The 22,291-nt window shown below is 35.2% G+C and overlaps 4 protein-coding genes across 4 annotated transcripts; 3 read left to right on the top strand and 1 right to left on the bottom strand.

Moving 5' to 3' along the window:
* Nucleotides 1–1,262: 1,262 nt before the first annotated feature.
* On the top strand, nt 1,263–2,926 carry LOC142621267 (uncharacterized). Its single transcript, XM_075794585.1, has 2 exons — nt 1,263–1,406; nt 2,221–2,926. The coding sequence occupies exon 2, from the start codon at nt 2,283–2,285 to the stop codon at nt 2,721–2,723; it is 441 nt and encodes a 146-aa protein (XP_075650700.1). The 5' UTR covers nt 1,263–1,406; nt 2,221–2,282; the 3' UTR covers nt 2,724–2,926.
* Nucleotides 2,927–5,418: 2,492 nt separating this feature from the next.
* On the top strand, nt 5,419–6,912 carry LOC142621266 (thaumatin-like protein 1). The gene is made up of 3 exons (XM_075794584.1): nt 5,419–6,048; nt 6,171–6,435; nt 6,574–6,912. Exons 1-3 carry the CDS (start codon nt 5,565–5,567, stop codon nt 6,758–6,760), a joined length of 936 nt encoding a protein of 311 aa, XP_075650699.1. The 5' UTR covers nt 5,419–5,564; the 3' UTR covers nt 6,761–6,912.
* A 707-nt stretch (nt 6,913–7,619) lies between these two features.
* Nucleotides 7,620–13,902, bottom strand: LOC142621265 (uncharacterized). The gene is made up of 13 exons (XM_075794583.1): nt 13,640–13,902; nt 13,275–13,365; nt 12,166–12,481; nt 11,869–11,930; nt 10,370–10,640; nt 10,056–10,111; nt 9,919–9,972; nt 9,389–9,506; nt 8,871–8,917; nt 8,662–8,688; nt 8,363–8,438; nt 8,084–8,217; nt 7,620–7,931 (listed from the first exon to the last, which is right to left on the bottom strand). The coding sequence occupies exons 2-13, from the start codon at nt 13,320–13,322 to the stop codon at nt 7,827–7,829; spliced, it is 1,314 nt and encodes a 437-aa protein (XP_075650698.1). The 5' UTR covers nt 13,323–13,365; nt 13,640–13,902; the 3' UTR covers nt 7,620–7,826.
* Nucleotides 13,903–16,403: 2,501 nt separating this feature from the next.
* On the top strand, nt 16,404–21,277 carry LOC142620899 (chloroplastic import inner membrane translocase subunit HP30-2-like). Its single transcript, XM_075794206.1, has 6 exons — nt 16,404–16,845; nt 17,771–17,886; nt 19,741–19,867; nt 20,625–20,773; nt 20,896–20,958; nt 21,039–21,277. Exons 1-6 carry the CDS (start codon nt 16,549–16,551, stop codon nt 21,079–21,081), a joined length of 795 nt encoding a protein of 264 aa, XP_075650321.1. The 5' UTR covers nt 16,404–16,548; the 3' UTR covers nt 21,082–21,277.
* The last annotated feature ends 1,014 nt before the right edge of the window (nt 21,278–22,291 follow it).

The following is a 22,291-nucleotide window of genomic DNA, read 5'->3' as shown; positions in this document are numbered from 1 at the left end:
ATCTAAAGTCCGTCACAGTCGTTGCACTTGCCTCTAATATTACCCACTTCTTCTTTTTTTTGCATATTTAATATATTTATTAAATAAAATTAAAAATTAGAAGAAGACGACAAAAAAAAAATTGAACTTTGAAGTGCCTTTTTTCCAATTATGGTCATTTTGGACGTTTTAAAATGTTTATTTTTGTTCTTTTTTTTGTCTGTTTGAATAACGCTTATTGCTGAAAATTGAATACACTTATAATAAAATAATTTTTAAATATGTAAATAGTACCGTGTGACCCAATTCAGAAGTTATATTTGCTGAAAAAGGTACTTGCGGGACCTGTGAACAGTACACATAAACTATTCAAGGAAACGCAGACGCAAATAGCAACGCGTTTGGATAGCCCAGCCTTTATATTGGTGTTATATGATAACCTTCCATGATTTTTTTTTTTGGGTTCTAAAATGTTGCCAAATACATAAATTACATTGTTGTTGATTGGAAAAATATATTATGAAGTGTTAGGTTACTAATGAATATTTAAGAAGTGATCTTTTTTTTACGAAAACAAAACCAAATATAAAAAAATGTTAAAAGTTATAATTTTTTTACAAACTAGTAATTTGGTGAGTAATTTTAATGGTAAGTTTACATAAGAATCAGTAAAAATTTACTATTACTCAAAAAAATAGTAAAAATTTACTAAAACAATTATTTATAAAAAAATATATTATAAAATAATTTGTGAAGGTAACCTTGCTCAAATAAAAATGGCCAAAAGATAAAGGATAAAGATAAATAAATAAATATATATATATATATATATATATCTGTCTCTCCCTCTAAGATATTTCTACCTTAAATGGTATTTATATATTAATAGAAAATTGAAAATTTAGTTTAAGGACCAAAGTGTCCCTTTTTTGTCTTTTTCTATAATAATAAAGATAGAAAGAGAAATGTCATGTACATTGCAATTTCATGTGAATTTCATTTGCATTCTCCCCTAAAGTCATCTCTCTAACTCTCTCTTTTCTGTGTCTCTCTCACACATAGACACACATTTTCTGTGTGTCTCTCTCACACATAGACACTGTGTCTTATCTAAGTTTTAAAGTCTCGTTTTTTTCTTTATTACTTGGACGTCAACCCCAACCCAAAACCCAACCACCATTCGAATAGTCCTTTAATATCTATAAATACCCACCCCACCCCATTCGCATTCTTCTCACATTTTTCCCCCTCTTCTATAGCTACTTTTCTTCACCTTATAGCCACTGTTTAGAGAGAGAGAGAGAGAGAGAGGGAGAGAGAGGGAGTCGTGTTATAGGCTTTAGTGTTTGTTTGGTTTGGTTTTTTTTTTTTTTTTTAATACAGGTTCGGTGGAGACTCGCCTGCTTCACTGTTGGAACGGCAACAAAGTATGTATCTTTATTCATAATTCTATGTCTATGTCTATGTCTAGGCTATTATTTTGTGTGTGCGTGTTAAAATTTTGGTTTTTTTGTTTGTGGGGTTGTTTTTTTTGAAATAAAAGTCCTAGCTTTTAACATATAGCCGACAACCCATGTATCATTTTCAGTTTCTTTGATCATTATGTGTTTGTTCTTTCAATTTTTGTGAGATTTTATGTTTTTGAGAGGTAGTTTCAGTTGGTGGTAGTACAGATCTGTTAATGAAAGTACTGTTACTTGATGAAAGAATGTACAATTAGGAAGAAAGGGTCCAATTTTTTTATGTAGTTCTTTTTTGGGGGGGCAAAAGAGGAATTCTTTTTGGAAGATCAGCTTCTATGAGTTGTACTGTGTTAATGCCACTCAAAATTTTCCAATTTTATATACAACCCATTTGTTTCTTTTCCTTGTATATACCTCTTATGTAAAATTAAATGTCCTCTAGGCACAGTTTGTTTCCCAAGAGAACAGAAAAAGAAAAAGGATGAGTGAGGAAATATTTTTATTGTTAATTGTTAAGTAGCTATCTGGTTTTCAAGTGGATATTATTTTATAATATAAGGATCTAGAATCTTAGACATTTAAGTTTATTTTATGTTTTTTTCATGATTTGAATAAGAGTGTAAGATCCTGTTAGATAGATTTTAGAGCTTACAGATATTTATCCGGAATAATTATAGAGGAATTCGTTTAAGAATGCCGAGAGCTAGGCATTACCATAAAGTCATCTCATTAGAGCGATGAAATTGACGAATTTTCTATGTTGTGTTGGGCTCTGCAGAGCGTTTGGGACTGGAATTCAGAATCTATAAAGTTTGAAACTTAAGAAGTCTGATTTTTGCAATGGAGGTGTGTGGCAAATCCATGGCGGTAGCAGGGCCTGCAAACGTTATTTTTCTGTCAACTATACTAGGCCGAGATGGGCCGACTGCTGTTCACAAATGCGACTGGAAATGTGAAAATGAGCGTGTTTGTGGAAATATGTACCGCTGCAAACTAACAGGACTGACTCACATATGTGACAAAAACTGTAACCAGAGAATTCTATATGATAACCATAGCTCCCTTTGCAGAGCTAGCGGGCAAATTTTCCCCCTTACACCGGTGGAGGAACAGGCTGTGAGAGGCATCCGGAGGAAGCTTGAGCCAGAGAATTCCCCTACTGATGGCTATGCCTGTAAGCGCAGACGGGATGCACAGTTTCATCCTTCTCCTTTTGAGAGGTCCTTCTCAGCTGTCAGCCCAATCTGCAGCCAAGTTGGAGATGGCATGGATATGAGCTAGATCTATGATATAACTGAAAAGACAAGTATCAATTTTCTTAATCATGTTCCTTTAAATTTTTCCCTTCTTTTTCCCTGGAACGATTATGGAGAATAATAGAACTTAATTCGCGTAACTAAATGGTGGACCAGATGTGTCCGTCCTGTCTGTAGGAACACTATATATTTCTAATCTCATTTACTGCAATTTAGCTCTTCCTTAAACAGGCTCTGTTACTTGTTTATGAAACTTGAATTGAATTCTGTTTCTTTCTTAGCTGGTCTGAGATTTGAACAATGATAGTTACAGGGTGCTTTTAGGTGACTTGAACCATGATTTTGATTCAACTTTACAGTGTTGATTGTAGTGGTACTTAATTTTGATATTTTCCCTCCCTTTCTGTGATCATTTTGGTGAATGTGTAAATTGTAATGTATAAAGGCAATTTATGTGGTCATATCATTTGTATTGTATTCACCTATATACGGTGACCCTTGATGGTTAATCAGTTCTTTTATACTGCTGAGCTGTACAGCACAGGTTTTTCCAGATTCTTCATATTAATGACATTTTTTTATTGTTGTCTGACATAAACTTAACTTGGTTATATGGCAGGTTTAAAAGGAATGATCCGGCTTTAACTCCTGTATATTATTTTCATCTTTTTATTACTTTTTGCCTTTCCTCAGTTTGAGCTGACATGAATTTCTGAAGTAATTTTTAGTTTTGCAGGTTTCAAGTCCACTATACATAAGAGTTTGAAAGTGCTTGTTGTTTTTATGAATCAGTTTTATCTGTTTTACAATTTCTCCAACTGATAATAAAAATTTCTGATATATGATTTTATTTCTTTCCTATGTAGGTGTCCTTTTCATGGAGATATAGCTCTTTTCTTGGTGGAGACGGGGATGCATTGGATGATGCTGGTGAACTGAAGAACAGTATCCTTCCTGTTCATTTCAAACATGTGGGTTGTTTGAGGGACTATATAATAGAAACATAGGTCAGCCTGCTGAATTTAATCTAAAATAATATTGCCAATGGCGTGTAGCAATATGGAAGAATTCCCAGTGATTAACAATTCCCTTAGTCATGCTCTTTGTACATCCTTGTTAGGGAAGGAAAATCGGAAGACCTTATGCTCAGCTATCCATAGACATGTTTTTTTTGTGATATCATTCTTTTTTATGGTTAGTTTTCTCCTGGGTTGCTGACTATTGTAAGCCATACTTAGTGGTAACTTTGACAAGCTACAGCCTATGTTGTATCTTTTCTTTGGATTATGTGGGATCAAGGACGTATTTTGTCACTACCTTACCCATCTATGGTCACCAGTATGACCATGGCTCCAACAAAACGGGTTTGAACTAGCCCAAGTATATTCTCTGATAATTGTTGAGCTGTACATCCTGTCCTATCATACATCCTCCTGGTTAGCCACAACCTCCAGTATGGCAGATCAGAAGGCTATTGTGGTAGGAAGACCTCTGCTCAGGAACTATTTGATTTGTTGATCAAATTGCTGGTATGGATAAATTTTGTGGCTGGCTTTTCTTGAAGTTTTATTGGGAGTTGGCTGGTAAAGGGAGGTCTTTATAGCTGATAAGCTGAACAGCAAACAATTGTTAATGGAAGCGATGGAACCTTGTGAACCTGGCTGAAGCAATGTTAATTTCCAACCAGCGGTATTCACCATGGTATTTGGTCCCTAAGCTATCTGTTTAAGCCCTGTTGAATCTACAGCTACTTGCCTGTAAGATATCACAAGGCCTAAAATGGTGGAAAAGTGCTTCCCTGTTTGTAAATTTTTTTTGCTCAATTTTTGTAGGAAATAGCAAATCCTTACTTTACCAAAGATTGTTCTGTAAAATTGTGTTTTAGACAGTTTTGTTTGCATCAAATTAGTTTGTTAATTTCTATTGATGCATTGAATTATTGGTCTACATCTATCTGTCCCCTGCTGCTTGTTCTTTTTATTATGGATTGGTTAATTGATTCAGAAGGTAGTGTCTTCATAAGACCATTTATCATAGTTGTTGCAAATATTAAGGAAGTGTCTGTTAAATTCTATGGAGAGTGGACCTGATTACTTCCTCTACTGGGAACAGTAGATCCAATTGCAAGGATAAAGTGGTCAGGTGAGTCAGGTGAAATGCACTTGACACAGTTTCTCACAGCAAACGATCTTTAAAGAGGTTGGTTACATGCTAACATCTACATGTGACCCTGTCTTTCCACTTATTGTTTATAATCTAGTACTATCATGAATAGTGAAACTAGATTGGATACTTTCCCTCCAATCTTAGGAGTTATTAAGAGGATAGAAAGTGATTTACCTTACTTTTTAAAGCAAATTCTTCTTTTGGGTCTGTAAAATAATATTGTTTCGTTGAAAAGATTAAATTAGAATTGATTGTCTGATTAAATAATGTATTGCTCCAACATGAAGAATCTGAGGTCACTTTTTTCAGGGGCGTTCCATCCATAATATTGCATTTTTCGAATCTGAACCACGCAATTGATTCGTCGAAAGGAAACCTATGAGATTCTGTGATTAGAGAGATCTCATTTGGCTTTCATCGTGTATAATGTGTCCCCATGCAATTGTTAAAGAAAGGAATTGCTTCTTAATGAGGCCATCCAATATAAAAGCAATTCTAAACCCAAAAAGATCATCTTGTGGCTGAGAATTTCATCAAAGCAACGTGACCCTTTGGTTTTGTATTGTCATTACACACAATTTATCCCCTACTCACAGATTCTTTTTTAAGTTACAAATATCCTTCTCCGTAGCTCTTCCCTCCTTCCCTCCTCTTCACCTGAAGAAAGTACAACTTAAAGAACAAACCAGAATCCTCAACAATGCCAATGATGACATCCTGGGTGTTCCCTACTGTCTTTCTTGTCATTTCTTTCTTTTTCTCTTGCTCATCTTGCACATTCACAATAACAAACAGCTGCCCCTACACCATATGGCCCGGAACCCTTGCGGGTGCTGGGACACCTCAACTATCATCAACTGGATTCCGGTTAGACTCGGGCCAAAGTGTCAGCATTCCAACTATTCCAGGATGGTCAGGACGACTATGGGCAAGGACTGGGTGCACTTTTGACGAGTCAGGAGCTGGAAAATGTCAAACAGGGGACTGTGGAGGAAGGCTGGAATGTGATGGCATGGGCGCCACTCCACCTGCATCCCTCTTTGAGATAACCCTTGGAACAGGAAATGGGTTAGATTTTTATGATGTCAGCCTTGTAGATGGCTACAATATACCACTTATTGCCGCACCAAGGGGGGCATCTGGAGCATGCAATGCCACAGGCTGCGCTGCAAATATCAACATGGGTAAGCTTTTAAATTACTTTTGCAATTTGCAAGTAGGAAATTAGATTACAAGATGATTTGGCTTCACTTATAAAATGATCAAACCTGAAACCCCCCCTAAATGCAACCATGAAATGAAACAGGTTGCCCAAAGGAGCTTCAAGTAGTTGGTGGAGAAGAGGAAGGAGGGGTGGTTGCATGTAGGAGTGCATGTGGGGCATTTGGATTGGACCAGTACTGCTGCAGTGGGGAGTTTGCGAACCCAACGACATGCCAACCCTCCTCTTATTCAACCATCTTTAAGAGCGCTTGTCCAAGGGCTTATAGCTATGCTTTTGATGATGGCACAAGCACGTTTACATGCAAGGCTAATGAATATGCCGTTGTTTTCTGCCCTAGTGTTAATGGGTACTGTTTCTCCCCTCAATTCTGTTAAATTCAACTGCTAAATATCATTTTTTCTATCACAGCAGCAGTTATACAAGAAGTGCACATGCTGCCACTCCTGCCTTGGAACCTGAAATTTGAGAATAATTTGTGACGCAGGGTGAAAAAATCTGATGATCCCATGGTTCCAATTGAAGAGCCAAGCAATGGGGAGGTAGTGAGCAAAGTTTCTTCCTCGAACATCCGCCTACCCCTTCCAATGCCAATCCTTCTACTCATCTTAAACTTACTCTTCGGAGTATACTATGACTACTTCACAGCATTTGACAGCATGGCTCAATCGTAGAAGAGAACCTTAATCGTGCCTTTGAAAGAAAATATTGACTGAATCAAGCACAATGGATTGCAAGACAGCATAAATGAGAAAGCAATTAAACTAGATGATTTCTTTTGTAGAGGAATTGACAGTGCATTCTGCTGAGTGTACCAAGTGCATGGTAGCAAATACATAATTCTGTGACCTGTTGTCAAAATGTGCTTAACCATGTATTTTAATTGTGTTGTGTCCGGAAATTAGACAAGATAAGGATAGATTCAAGTTAAATTCAAATAAAGTTCTTAAGTTGAATTCAAATAATATCATGTAGCTGATTAGGAGATTAGGATTGAATTTCATTTCAAGCTGTATTGAAATTTAAATAGGACTTGGTTCCTATTTGTTAGGATAAGATTGTGATGAGGTTATCTCATCCTTAGTTATATATGTACATGGAAGGCATTTATGAGAATTAAGCAAAAAATTAACCAAAAATGTCTATTTCCTCTTTCAAGTTCAAGATATTGATCATCTCAAATTGACCACACTCAATTTATATTTTATTTTCTCAACAAATTGCCACAATATTCATAATAATCTTGGAAGGAATGCAGCAGGCCAAAACTCATATTGCATGTCTTTCCAAATTGAAACAGTTTAAGATGTATCATTGAATATCCAATTAGTCAGACTCATAATGAGACACACATCAATATAATGGTTTAAGAAAGAAACAGTGGTACCAAAAAAATAGAGAGGGAAAAGTATAAATTTTCTATAAGTTTGATGAAGCAACTTTCTGGCTAACTAAATTGTAGCAATCAAAAGCAGAGTAATCTATTTTGAATATAGTAAGTAATTCATCAACCCACCAGCAGAAACAGTCAAATTAAAGAAACTAATAACAGCATATACTCCTTAAAACCTTAAATTTTATGAATTTAAGCACCAATGACCACCATTTTACTATAATCTGTCACTGAAATTAATACAAAGCAATTCTACCCCTACTCCTGTCAACTATCAGAACTAATATCTGGTCATTAATGGTTTATATCTTATGCCATGTATGCAAAATACAAAACGTATTTGTCTCTCATTTCTTGGTCTTGCCTTTCTTTGAAACTTGATTTTTCTTTCTTACTCTTTTTGGAGCTTGGGGCTTTCCGCCTGCAGTTTTGCCTCTCTTCCGGACACCCCCCTGCATACAGATTTCCCTCAAATAAGCATAAATGCACCACCATGTAACTTTTTTTTTATGGGAAAAAAAAAAGTTGGGAACTTGTTAAAACAGAAGCAGCGTAATTTAATTAATTTGAGATGCTCTATAAAGGAAGAAGGTTGGGAACATACCGATTTTTTCTCAGCTTTCCCTTTGATCTTTCCATTGGTTTGTCCTTCAATGCCCTGATCATTTTGATTAGAAATGGCTTTAGGCATCTTTTCGGCCTCATCTTCTGAATCAAACAAGAAACCATCCAGCGTTCCTGCTCAAATAAAATGGTGGATGTGAATGAAGAGCAATGTTTGGGATTTTTAAATATAAAAATAAAAATAAAAAGGAAAAGGAAAAGAAGAAAGTCAAATGATGAGACAAACACTGCATGGAAAATCTTGGAAAAAGAACCCAACCTTCAACCATAGTTTCAGCTTCATATACATTAGACTGTGGATTAAGCTGAATGAAGTCGTTCATGATAGCCTCTATCTGATCAACAAATATACAATGTTGAGCCAACAAATCAGATAACACTTCCTACTATTCTGCTATATATTTCACTGTACTCTCTAATGCATGCTACAATTAGGGAAATAGCACCAATAAGAAAGGGAAGAGATGAATAGCAAGACCAAAAAAAAATTCTCGGTAGTTTATCAACTACATATATACATCTTCCAAAGGAGATATCTTAAGCAAAAAATTAACACACCTTTGCCTCTGACTGACCAAAGCTAACCTGAACAAGAAAAGATCTGTGTCATATCATAGCAATGTCACTTTTAAGGATAAAAATTGAAAAGTAGTTTATTACGTAAATCATAACAGAGATTTCTGGTTTCTACAAAACATTTATACTGGTAACAATTTTTGAGACCAAGATGTTCACTACAATATTTTTTAAGGAGATTGATGACTTACAACGCAAAATGTCCTGGAAGGAACTATTGTTGTTTGGTATATGGTTCCTGAAATAGTAGCCAAAATTAAACCAATCAGAAGCAGGCTGTTATGTATGGAATATGCAAAAAAATAGCTGTCACGTAGTCTAAACAAAACTAAGGTCTACAAAAAATATTTATTTTTGATAAATAATCAACAAAAAATCTGTATAGGAAAATAGAAGAGATTAGCCGATTAGGTGCCGAGGGCATATACATTGAGAAAACATGTGGACAAACAATATAAGTGTAAAGTTAAGAAAAATATACTTATTCTTTGAAATTTGGTACAGATGATGTCTTTTGAGTTTTGACATTGTTCTTTTAATACTGAAAACACATTGCAGGAGAATTTTTTGATAGAAACTGAAAAAATGTCAATCTATATTATGGTTCTTTTATAAACAGAAAGAAATTATTATGTACACATATGGACGCAATGTAGAAGAAGACCATGGATCATCATCAACCTGAGGGAAACTGCACATTTCAATTTACCTTTTAAATCTAAATACAAGTCATGATTTCCTGACGATGTATCTGAAACTATTATTCGTCCTACAGCACCCATATCGCCACTCAAATCTATGGCATCCCCTTCACATTCAATAAGTGCCTGCACAAATGACAAATCTTAATAATTTTATTTTTTTTAGTGGGAATTGGAGTTTTTTTAATTGGGGCGGGGGTTGAGAAGGCAGCAGCACTACTTAAAAATGAATATGCGTAGAAATATTTCGCCAGAAAATCCATAGACTCATAGAGCATGGAATATGTAGTGAATCCACCTAGGAATCTAAGAAGGCAAGCAGAAATGAACCAAGTAAGTTCTCAGAATACTATTGTCATCTCACCCCTGGACAGTTAAACCCTAGTGTATATTTCTCCAAAGTATAAACCACAACGAAAAATTGACCTCACAGCATACTTAGGAAATTGATTACAGTAGCATTATTCATTTTGAAACAGCAGCTTAATATCCCAACATCAAATGACAAGAAAAGAATCAAGATAAGTTGTTATTCTACCTTCGTGCGCTGGACTTTGTCAGAGAGTACCAAAGGCAACCTTGAGGAGGAGGCCTGCAAGTTATAGATTGACAAGACATTTCATTAAGACAACGACTAGATAGGAAAGTATTACAGCAACTAATCATCTCTCTTACACGAGGTTCACTATGCGATGTCTCTTCCTCTGCAATTTCCACATTGCCACTCTTTCCTACACCATTAACAGATACTACAAGCATCAAAACTCTACAGACAGTACACACCTGTGTGTGTGTGTGTGTGTGTGTGTGTGTGTGTGTGTGAGTGAGAGAGAGAATCATGTTTGCATTCATTATGAAAAGGTTTAATATTAACCACTACCCTTTTTTTATAAGTTAAGTAAAGAATAAATGTATAAACTACCTTATTAGAGATTTTATTACTTTTTCTAGCAAAAAAAAATTCACCTGTCACAAGTTCCACTTCATACCTTTGTTTTCAATGTTCTCATTCATTTTTTTTTCTTTAATTGGTGTGTGACCCTCTACTTTTAGCCGCTTTCTCGGAGATTTTCCTTTTGAAGCCTTCTTAGGTGGAGACTCTCTATCACTGCCACTAAGAGCGTCATCATCAACCTTTGCTCCCCCTTGGAACTCAGAGGTTTTCTGGTCAGAAGATTCTCCATGATGAATTTGGTCCTCATTTACAGGGCTATAGCCTTGACCAGACTCAGAATCTGATGATAGTGTCAAAACTGGTTCCTGTTCAACATTAAGTTCTTGTCATCAGCAAAAGACAAAATGAAAGCAAGCTAGATTTATGCTTAAAATCAACCTAATTCCCATTAAGATATAACACCATTACAATTTCTGATCCACAAAGAGGTCTAGATATAACATTTTGCAAAATTTGGTAGATTAGCCCACTAAATTTTTGGGAGTTCTACCTACAGAGGAAAGTGGAACACCGAATGGATTTCAACAGTGTGCAAGCAAGGACTAACTGCACATGAAGAAGTTAAAAAACCAATTTACACCATAAGTAGGCCTTTCCAAGCAATTGTTCCATTTCTATAGTAATAAAATCCAGTTTACCTTAAAGTACTAGTGCCTCTTACTTTATAAACAACCCAGAGGCATCTAGCTCCCAAATATCTCCTTCAAATTAGTGAACTTGCAAGCGAATCAACATGAGATGGCAAAAAGAATGCGGTGTTATAATTAAATTGTGGTCAGCTCTATGGATCCTTGTCAATTAATGTCTTCTCATAATTATAATTATTTAGTTAAGAGAGATCATATTTTTTTCTAATTTAATTTAACAGGGATTTTTTTTTTTTTTAATAGGTAAAAAAAAAAAAAAACTCATCAAGTACATAGGGGTATACAAGAGAAGAGAGCTTTAAAAAAAATTAAATACAAAACAAGAAGGAACAAAACAATTATCTAGAACCCATGGAGTCCATGAAATCTAACAACCCCTCAATCAAAGAAGTCATTGAGCACCACTCATATAAAGACTTACTTTAACAGGGAAACACTAGATAAGTTCTCTTACAAGCAATTAATAATTTGAACATATGCAAAATCTGTTTTACTTTTACATGTGTTAAAAAGTCCTTGGCATGTCCAGGAGTGCTTAAGAAAACTTGATGATTAAGATAAAACAGAAATGCCTTCTCAACGCATGTACTATTAATTATTTACCTTAATGTTACAATTCCTTTGGTCAAACAACTAAACTTAGGCCATGCTCTATTTTTAAATTCATTTATTCAAGAAAACAAAATGCAATTGGTTGTTTTCTTGAATCAGATAGGCCCCAAAACAAAGTTAAAGGAAAAATGATAAGGATCAATCACAGCCTACTAATGAGTGAAGACCTTTGATCACTTAAAGCAAACTTGAAGAGGAGGCTGGTAATTGTTATACATCAAAGGCAATTCACCAAATTAAAGTCGTGAAGCAATGACTGGGTAATGCTTCTTACATGAGGTTCTGTGTTCTTCTCTAATGTTTCTTCCTTGGCAACTTTTTTGTCACTCTCATCTCCTGTATCATCATCAGAAAACAAATGTTATGGAATTCCAGGGAATACATTCTAAGTATCATAAATATAAAAGTATAAAACAAAGGCTTTTAAAGCTTTTGTCAAAAGACTTAAAACTAGAAATTCTTATTTTATTTGTATATTATCAAGGATTATGTGATTCATCTCTTTAAAGCCTCTCAATTTGGACTCAACATTCAGAGGAACATAAAATGGTTTTCCCAAACCCTAACATACCTCTTTTTCTCTTTTTGTTAGCTGTGCTCTTCTTTTGCTGAGGTGTTTGATCTTCTACTTTCAGTCTTCTTTTCGCAGACTTTGCTTTGGATGGCTTACTGGACGAAGAACCTGCACCACTTTCACCAAGAACGATACCTTGATTCATGTCTTTCTCTGGAATTTTAGATGATTTTTCCGGAGTTGGCTCGTCAAGATCAACTATGTCCGCCCTTGAAGGGCTACCTTTTGGTGAAGGCTCATAATCTGATGCAGGGCTACCTTTTGGTGATGGCTCAGAATCTGACGACAATGTCAGTGTTGACTGAGTTGGTGCCTGTTCAACAAAGCATGACTTTTACAGTTAGCACCAACATAGAGATGTAAAAAGGTAAAAGGGAACTTCAATAGCTGCACCATTAAGGGTTTCGAATGGAAAGTAACAAAGACGAACAATTCAATGATTGCGACCTTAAGATTTAGCGAGCTCTAGGAAGACCAACCACATGAATGGAATCCAATTTCATACAAGTATAACAATGTGATGCAAGATAATTACAAGAAGATTTTGATACATCACGTCCAAAACTGATACGTAATTTTAGCTTCACATATTCTGCAGGCGCCACTCATCAAAACAACACACAAACCCCACGACAGGTTTAGCTCTTACATCTATTTCAATCATTCTCGGAATATAACCTACGACCCTACCTACTAGCACAGCATCTATCACAACATTGCCAAACCCGAAAGCACCTTGAACCACGAAAATTAGCAATCTTCACCGTCACTTCAATTGTATCAACAGATATCAAAACTGTTCCCTCGAAAAAAAAGAAACACAGAAAAGTTTCACATGCAATGTCAAACTCTCCACATTTCACTTTCAACCTCAGACCTAAACATCTCCAACAGAAATGTGTTTAGCTCTTACATCTATTTCCTGCATTCTCAGATCACGACCTACGAGCTACGACCCTACCTACTAGTATAGCATTTTATCACAACATTGCCAAACACAAAATTACACAATTATGTAACCTCAACTTTAAATTAACACAATAATTAATCATTATGATTCTCTAGTTACTCAAAGTAAGGACTAAATTGGTTATTTTTTTCGATACCTGAAAAGTACGCAACCAATCCGGAGATTGCTCCCTTGAGTTGCTCATTCTAACCACAGCCGAAAATTCCAAGTCCTGATTCAATGTGGATCTACTTCCACCAAAACAGTAATAAATAAAATTCAACATACAAAAAAGTACTGTTACTTGTTAATGTATCATACAAAACTAATTGGTAAAAAAAGTAAAAACATGAAATTCGTAAAAAAATTAGCTGCATACATAATCAGGAAGCAGAAACACTAAGCCCTAACTTTTACTTTCCTGAAATTTTTTAAATAAAAAAAAAAAGTTGCTATGGAATATAGCAACTTTTTAAATAAAATAAAAAAATGAGAGGAATAAGAATAGGGATAGGATGGTACCGGAAATAGAGTGGGCGATTGTTTGTGCCGGAATAAGGGAGCTCCGGCTGAGTTTATGAATGAGGGAGGGAGGGAGGGAAATGGGAATTGGATTACGCGGGACGAGTTTTTTCTTCAGGGCGAGATCGTTTGTTTTCTTGGATTACACTATCCCCACTCATGGATGTGACTCATTATTAACAACTCATAAGGTTTTTGTTTGGAACGCATTGAAACCTTTATTCTGCAATGACCAGAATTCAGATGTCCATGCTTTCTCCTTTTCTTGGTTTTTTTTTTTTTTTTTTCCTCTTTTTTTAAGGGTAAAAAATGTTTGGAAATTAGGTAAATTTCATTAACTTATCTAAAACATTCAAATTTGGTCCCTAATAAGTAAGATAAAATTGATTAACGGGCCTAACAATGTTTAATGTTTAGGGATTAAATTGGGATTATGGACAAAATTGGCAAGTTTTAAAATGTGTTAGACCTGTTTGGCGTGAACCAAAATCTTACCATTGTGGGAAGTAAAAGGACCCAAACGAGCATTTGGGTCTTTAGGCTCTAGCAAGGAAGGCCGATCTGTTCTTGAACTAAGAATTTGTTAGTACTGCGAATCGGCCCATTCGCCGAGGGTCCGAGGACACATCCGAGGGTGAGTTTCTCTTCGGACAGCATCAAGAGAACTTGGAGATTCATTACGAAGGTCAAGGCAGAATTCCGGAAAGACCGTTGGTTAAGAGGGGAAAACCCTGAACCTTCTAGATACACCGGTGTTAGAAAAATATCATGAGCAAAGGCTGCCACCTCCACATTAAAGACTCTGCATCTACCTCCCTGGCCGCATTAATGGGGAAGTGACCCCCTGAACAGTAGAACTGAAACTTCTGGTCACTATTCAAAGGCACTAAGAGAAGAAATATCTAGAGGGGAAGGGGTTTGAGTAACACATGGAATAAAGTATCAGGAAAAGAAGTATTTAAGGGGGCCAGTCTGTAACCAATAAATAAATTAAGAATTGTAATATTTAAGAAAGAAATAGAAATAATACAGAAGTAGTCCTCGGCTCATGTCCGAGGAGGTCCATCTGCAATTATCATTCATTATTTACAAGTGTTTGCACACTATAGCCTGTTATCAAGTTCTCAGTACTTCTAATCTAGATTTCAGGCCCATACTCTACAAATTTCATTGTTTAAGGCTTATTGGGCCTGAGCCCATAATAGTCTTTGGGTCCAGGTACAATTGTGCACTTACAACCATCATAAATTTTATCCATCAACTACAAAGGAATGTATAATATCCACAATGGGACATATCGCACAAAACAAACATTAACATTAAGAACAAGACCTAGCATGTGAGGCAACGGACCTACCCATTGGTGTTTGGATTTAACTGAAATGGCGTTTTGCATTTTGAGTTTTTTTTTTTTTTTTTTTTCTTCCTGCTACACACGTTTCAAAGGGAACAAAATTTACTGTTCACGCACTGTTATGCACTGTTCATGTACTATTCACGTGACCTATAACCACTTTATTTGAAAAAAAAAATATTAAAAATGGGTCCCACGATACTATTCACACATTTAAAAATTATTTCACTATAGTGTTATCAGTTTTCAACTATATCCAAACGGATCCAGATCTATTTCTAATTATATGCCGAAAATAAACTCTCGTTAACTACAATTCGTTAGATGTCCATGCTAATTTAGGATACTATGATTCGCTTATGTTTGTGTCTTTGTGAGCTAAGTTTTATGGCACGACTTGTTTTTCTATCCAACTTAACTACCAAAATAGATGATATGGTTTAAAGTATTACTGAGCATTAGTTTAGGGGTTGATCTTGTATTCTTATAGTTCAAGGGTAAATGTAAACAGAGATTATAATTAAAGGAGATAGAGTGTAATTTTCCTAATTATACATTATTAAAAAATCATAATAAACTAAGTAAACCAACAAAGCCTAAGCCATTTTAGAGCTCATTGTTGTCTTACTTGGGATGCCCATATTCACATCTTCCAAATTCCATCTTTAGTGATTTTTTTGGGATGAATAATTCCATCTTTCATGGACCTATCCTCCATCTTTTTGTTTTGATGTGTGTAGTTTTGATGTATTTTTGTTTTTCCTATACTTTGTTGTGTGTTGTGTACTATAATTTACCTTATTATTCCTTAATAAAAGCTATCATGACTTTTGAATGAAATTTATGGTACATCTTTGTGTTAAAAGTTAGAACCTTATTCCCTTATCTTGTGTGTGTTTGTTTATGAAAAAGAAAAAAAAAAATTATACAATAAAACTAATAAGAACCATTATTTTACTCTTTATTGTTTTGAAACCCAATTCAAATCAAGCCGTTCAACCAAGTTAACCTCAAGAATGAAAAATTAATAAATATAAAGATAATTTAAGTACTAAATATATTAAAAAAATTACATAACAAATCACGGTTAAACCTCCTTCACCCTTAAAAACATTCAACCACTCCCTTTCAAACCCATGTTACTCTTTACCCAAAAAGGGTAAAAAATCCACTTGTGGGTTTTTATTTTAAATTCTTAGCTGTATTTATATCATGTATCTTATATTCAGCAACCTGTATTTTATTATTTTATTTTATTTACCTTATATAGTTAAAATAAGTAGAGTCTTGTTAACACATGTTTTTAGGGCATATATTAATAAACCATTTGAAAACATTTTTTATGAAAAAATGAAAAAATTCTAACCTTTTTTTTTTTTTCAATTTCCAGTAAAATATTTCAAATAAGTTGTAAGACCAGGGTTAGGTAGGTAAAAAAAAAAAAACCAGAAAGCCCTACTGTACTGTCATCGGTTATCTATCCATAAAAACACAACAAATAAACCATAGTCAGCACTCAGCAGCAGCAGCAAACGAATTGATTGATTCAAAGGAAATGGAGCAAGGAAAACAGGGAGTGATGGTTGCGAAGCTCATGCCTCAGCAGCAGAACCCAATAGAGCAGCTCCAGGCTCGTTTCAAGGAGTTGGAAGCTGGCTTCAGGGCTTGGCTAGCCAAGCAGTCCTTGCCCGTCGAGGCCGCCGTCGTCACCGCCACCAGCGCCGCCCAGGGCGCCGCCATAGGTGGCTTCATGGGCACTCTCACCAACGACGTTTCGTCTTCTATGCCAACCCCTCCTCCTCAGGCCGCTTCCCTCAACCCACAAGCCATGGCCTCTTTCAAACAAGCCCAGGTTTTTGTTTTTTTGTTTTTTGTTTTTAAAACTCAATTTCCTATCTTTGTTTTCGTGCTAGGTGAACAACGTTGTTGGGTTTTGTAGATTAGGTTAAGTTTTGAAGTTTAGGATTTGAAAATTTATGTTCTAACTGCTCTGGTACTATTTGAAAATCTTATTTTGACCCCCCAAATAACTAATCAGTGGATTTTTTTTGATCAAGTTATGGTTGGTTCCAAACAAAGTAGTACAAACAAACAGTTGTTTCAACTTTCAACCACAGTTATAATTCACCAAATTAATAGTATCAAAGATGTAAAACAAGCACATGAATCTGATAATGAACTGTGAAAACCAATGAAAAACCTATTCATTGGACAAAACCATTCCGAGTTTCACTCAAAAATTCATTATGGGCAAAAGGTCATCCACTCATTATAATTGAGCAAATTAAAACCTCATCTTCTTTGAGTAGCTTCTAACTTAGACTCAACCCTAACACAATTTAATCGATACAACCCAAATTTGATTCAATTACAACCCTTACAACACTTTGTTTTGACACAGGAATTTAGCAAACAATCTAAAACATAGCAAATTCATTTTCTTTTTCATTATTACTTCAAAACGTTCCTTATGTTGGATTAACTGAATGATTATAGTTTATTTAAAAGATTTAGTTTGTGTTGAAAAGCTGGTTTTTTTTATGTCATTGGGTTTTAAATGATTATAGCCATATTGTGAACTATCATGATTCTATCCATGGTTGTAAAATTGGTTTCACATCATATGAAAGTAAGTATCTAGTTATTAGTAATGCAAAAATTGAATTGAAGTTGGGATTGTAAAAACTTCTGGTTAGTTGAAGTAGTGATAAAGTTTAATATATGGAGGGGTTCTAGGATTTCGTTGATATATGAGAAACGGTTTACTTTGATTACAGGCTCTTGCTGGGGGTCCGTTGGTACAAGCTCGCAACTTTGCTGTGATGACAGGTGTCAATGCTGGCATATCCTGTGTCATGAAACGACTGAGAGGCAAGGAGGATGTCCAGTCTAGGTGAGCTTTCACTAGTTCTCCCTTTATTTATGTGGTATTGTTTATGATGTGCCAATTCCAATTAGATGGAATTTGGGCTTTGTTGACATTTTTTTTTTAATTGTTTAAGATATCCGTACTTACTTTCATGTGGTGTTACAGCTTCTTATTAGAAATTTTTACCACCTTGCATATTCTGTTTTGTCGTAGCAGCCAATGTGAAAGAGTTCTATGTTCTTGGGAAATGTTATAACTTTTTTTATTGTCTTTGGTGTGGAAGTGTCCTAAGCTAGTGAGCAATACAAATGTTAACAATGATGCTGCTCAGATCTAAATATCCCAGAGGAGGAACCTCCAAATGCCCCCTTAGTTTTTATTTTGCATCCAAGTTCTTATTATATATCTGCTTTTGTCATCAACCCCTACCCCCCCACACCAACCCAAAATAAATAAATAAAACCATGCTGCACTGCAAGAAAACATTCTACATCCATCCTTGCTTAGGACTACTGAATTGCGTATTTAGTTATAAAAAGTTATATGTAAATTGTGCCAATGAGCCCTAGCTTAAATGAAAATTCCTCCTTCCACAATTGTGAGTGGAGGGTGCATGTAACTCACCTATAGAAAAAAGGTTATATGTAAATTGTGAAAGAACCTTTTTTTTTTTTTTTTGCAAAGTAGAATAGTTTGTTTATTACTCTTGTGTTACAGACTGGTTCAGCGCAATAATTTTTTTCGGATATTTTGTTGTTTTCGTTGATTGGTAGGAAAGATCATGCAAAGTTTATGAATTGAAATTATATAATTCAGATTCAAAGCTGATTAAAGTGATATACATTAAGCATTTTTTTCCTTCCATACTCAATTTAAGTATTTAACACATCCATGGATTGAGCTTTCCTGATTGTTCTAGAAGGCATCATTAGTGGCTGAATGGGCATACATATGTATGTACAAAAACCATTATAGATAAAATGTTAGCCTTCCCACTGTTTGCTGAAAGCTGAAACCTATCAGAACTCATTGTTTTAGATAGGAGCTGCTTCTGGGGACTAATTTTTATTTTCTTAGGAGATTTTGGATATGCTGCCATAAAGCTTTCAAATTTTCTCTTTCTCTCTCTCTCTGTGGGCATTTCGTCTCATAATGGATTCATGTTAGGGTGCACTTCAATGTGACCAAAGAAATTTGTGTTGGGTCTCATTAGTGTATTGGTAAAAGAATCTTCTGAATGTATATGGGAAGATGTCCTTGGATACTGTACAAATAAATCTTACCATCGAACTCTGATGTATCAAGGGAGGGGAAGGGATTGGGACTGACCTTTTTTTTGGGCTAAAATTGAATTTAGTCCCGTTACTTTTACTTCAATTGTCAAAATAGTCTGTAAGGTTTAATTTTGTCAATTTTGGTCCTCACTTTGTAAAAATGAGTCATTCTGGTCCTTCAGTCCAAATTTGTTAGCAACTGAAACCATTTAAACATTTGTTATTATTACTTTTAAAATAATACTTATCCAACAACAAGATCTATTTAATGGCGCTTCTCATGAATGTGTTTTAAGCTAAAAAAATGTTTAAATGGCAATGTTTGCAAACAGATTTGAATGAAAGGACTAGATTGATTCATTTTGACAAAGTGAGGGACTAAATTGACAAGAAAATAAACCTTGTGGAATAATTTGATGATTGAAGTAAAAGTTGAAAGACTAAATTGAATTTGAGCCTTCTTTTTTAATAGGATGTTGCTCTCTTGTAAATAAGGAGAGGGGGGTGTGGGGATTGATCAACTGTCAACACAGTGTTTTAGTTATGTGTTGTCCTCATTCTTATCCCATGTACTTTCTTACAATTAGTAGTTTTATCATTGCAGCATGGTGGCAGCCTTTGGTTCTGGAGCGACGTTTTCATTGGTGAGTGGCATGGGTGGCCCAAATCTGGCAGCAAATGCTGTTACTTCTGGGCTTTTTTTTGCTCTTGTTCAAGGTGGACTTTTCCAGGTGAGTGGCTCATATTCTACAGCATTCTTATTTCTAGTCCTTAACTTTCAATAACTGCAACAAGAGGCATGATTATTGTAGAATCTACATACACATCACAGTGACAAGGTGACATTGCACATATCATTTATTAATGTGGAGTTCCCTGATGTTAGTCTAATATTGTAACATGAATCTGTGCCTGTGGTGGGGTAAAAGTTCTGACATTAATTTGTCAGATTGAGGTATGCTTGCAATCTAATATACACACACAAACACAAACACACTTACCTATAATAATAACAATAATAATAAAATTATATTTTTGTAAATGAGAGAATCTATGATGTGGTAGCACCCCTTCAAAATTGATAGGAAACCATCATCTTATGTACAAAATGACGGCTGCAATTGATTTTCTAGAACAACAATATATTATTGACCTCTACTATGAGTGATGACAAATACAAGTATGGAAAATGACCATCTTCATCAAGAAAATACATTTAAATATTTTGCTTCTATACGTTGTCTTAATGTTCACGTGAAAAAAAGGTAAAGATATATATCATCCTGCAACATTGATGTTGCAAAACTTGAAATATTCAATTTCTCAACAATGATAAATGTGAATGTTTGGGATCAATTAATGGTCTCGCAACTCACAGGTTGATGTATAATGGGTGACAAGGTGGCAACTCATCATAATTTTCCCTTTGTATGTATATGATATTGTAATATGTTTTTCTATTTGAGCACTTAAGGTGTGGTTATGCAGTTAGGGAAAAAGTTCTCTCAACCACCAACTGAAGATATTTTCTATTCCAAAACAAGATCTATGTTGAATAATCTTGGCCTCCAGAATTACGAGAAGAATTTCAAGAAAGGCTTATTAACAGACACCACATTGCCTCTGCTCACTGATAGGCTAGTAGTTGGATTTTCATCTTCTGTTATTCCAATATATTTTTATTGTCTTTCTAGTTCATTACTTATTAACAATTTGTTTTAAGGTAAAATCACCCTGACCTTGTCATGATGTGTTTCAGTGCCCTTAGAGATGTGAAAATACCTCCCGGACCAAGGCTTCTCATTCTTGATCACATTCAGAGGTCTGACTCATGATATATGCATATCAATACTTTACTTTGAATTTATGTATTTATCTCACCTTTGGATTAAATATTTGCAGGGACCCGGAGATCAAAGATAATAGGCGGGGAAGTGGTCGTTGAATATCATCTATCAATCTAATTTGCTGGCAACTATCTTTTACCCATTAAATCTTAGAAAACACAGGAGTCTTATGTTTTATATGAGAAGAACATATTTTTGTGGTGTAACAGATTAAATTCTGCCGGAGTAGTTTTGATTTTCATGGTGCTATGAATGGGTTCAAATAATGCTGTTTATGAGCTTGAATGCCAGAAAGTGGTATTATGGGTAAAGTATATACTGATAACTGAACTGGACATATTACTCTATAGTTCACATGGTGTTAACGTGATTGCCTCACTCACATGCCAATATTTAAATATGGATGAGAGCTCTATCAGAAAAATAGCGAAAACAGACTAAAAAATAGAAGAACGAGAATGACCGAGCAAACTATGGTAGAATTTTAAGATATTTCTCTTTTTCTTTTTTTTGGGGGGGGGGGGGGGGGGGAAGAGAGAGAGAGAAATAAGGGAAATCAGACTGGATGAGACTTAAATTGATATAGAAAAGGCGTATGATAGAATAGAGTGACCCTTTCTCAAGAAGGTGTTGGCAAATTTCAGCTTTCCTAAAATATGGATTCAATGGGTGATGTAGCGTGTTACCAATGCATTTTTCTGTCTTAATTAATGGTAGCTCTTTGGGTTTTTTCAAACCTCGAAGAGGACTAAGACAATGTGATCCCCTCTCACCCTTCCTTTTTGTTCTTGCATTGGAATTTCTGTCAAAACTTATAGAAAAAGAGGCCATTTCAGACAAAATCAATGGGTTTAAATTGGCAAGAGACCTGACCCCCATTACCCACTTGCAATTTGCAGATGATTTATTCATCTTTGCCCAAGCAAATATGGAGAATATGAATCTGATCAAAGCTTGTCTAGATACTTTTGAAAAGTGGTTGGGACAAAAAGTAAATTTTTTCAAATCTGTAATCATATTCAGCAAAAATATGTCTTAAGCTTACAAGAGGCGGCTAGCCAATATGATAGGTATTAATACCTCAAACAAAAAAGAGAAGTATCTAGGCCTTCCAATGGTTTTAGGGAGAGAAAAGAAGGCTGCAGCTAAGGATATCATAGAAAAGGTGAAACAAAGACTTCAAAGGTGGAAAATGAAAACACTTTCCCAAGTGGGAAGAACTACTCTTATATCCTTAATGGCAGTAGCCTTGCTAGCCTATCAAGCCTTGTCTCTACTCCTCCCCAAAAAGGTATGTGATAAACTTGA

This window comes from Castanea sativa, chromosome 12 (genome assembly GCF_040712315.1).
Source record: "Castanea sativa cultivar Marrone di Chiusa Pesio chromosome 12, ASM4071231v1".
NCBI classification, from domain to species: Eukaryota; Viridiplantae; Streptophyta; class Magnoliopsida; order Fagales; family Fagaceae; genus Castanea; species Castanea sativa.
The sequence above is the reverse complement of the archived record's forward strand: the minus strand, read 5'-3'. Positions and strand labels throughout refer to the sequence as shown.

Coding starts and splice junctions, on each gene's coding strand:
- LOC142621267 (XM_075794585.1), top strand. CDS start 2,283: ATGGAGGTGTGTGGCAAATCCATGGCGGTAGCAGGGCCTGCAAACGTT.
- LOC142621265 (XM_075794583.1), bottom strand. CDS start 13,322: ATGAGCAACTCAAGGGAGCAATCTCCGGATTGGTTGCGTACTTTTCAG. Junction 8,218..8,362: donor AGCTGAAACTATGGTTGAAG/GTTGGGTTCTTT, acceptor TTATTTGAGCAG/GAACGCTGGATGGTTTCTTG. Junction 7,932..8,083: donor GGAAAGCTGAGAAAAAATCG/GTATGTTCCCAA, acceptor ATCTGTATGCAG/GGGGGTGTCCGGAAGAGAGG.
- LOC142621266 (XM_075794584.1), top strand. CDS start 5,565: ATGCCAATGATGACATCCTGGGTGTTCCCTACTGTCTTTCTTGTCATT. Junction 6,049..6,170: donor CGCTGCAAATATCAACATGG/GTAAGCTTTTAA, acceptor GAAATGAAACAG/GTTGCCCAAAGGAGCTTCAA. Junction 6,436..6,573: donor TTCTGCCCTAGTGTTAATGG/GTACTGTTTCTC, acceptor TTTGTGACGCAG/GGTGAAAAAATCTGATGATC.
- LOC142620899 (XM_075794206.1), top strand. CDS start 16,549: ATGGAGCAAGGAAAACAGGGAGTGATGGTTGCGAAGCTCATGCCTCAG. Junction 16,846..17,770: donor CCTCTTTCAAACAAGCCCAG/GTTTTTGTTTTT, acceptor CTTTGATTACAG/GCTCTTGCTGGGGGTCCGTT. Junction 20,959..21,038: donor ATTCTTGATCACATTCAGAG/GTCTGACTCATG, acceptor AAATATTTGCAG/GGACCCGGAGATCAAAGATA.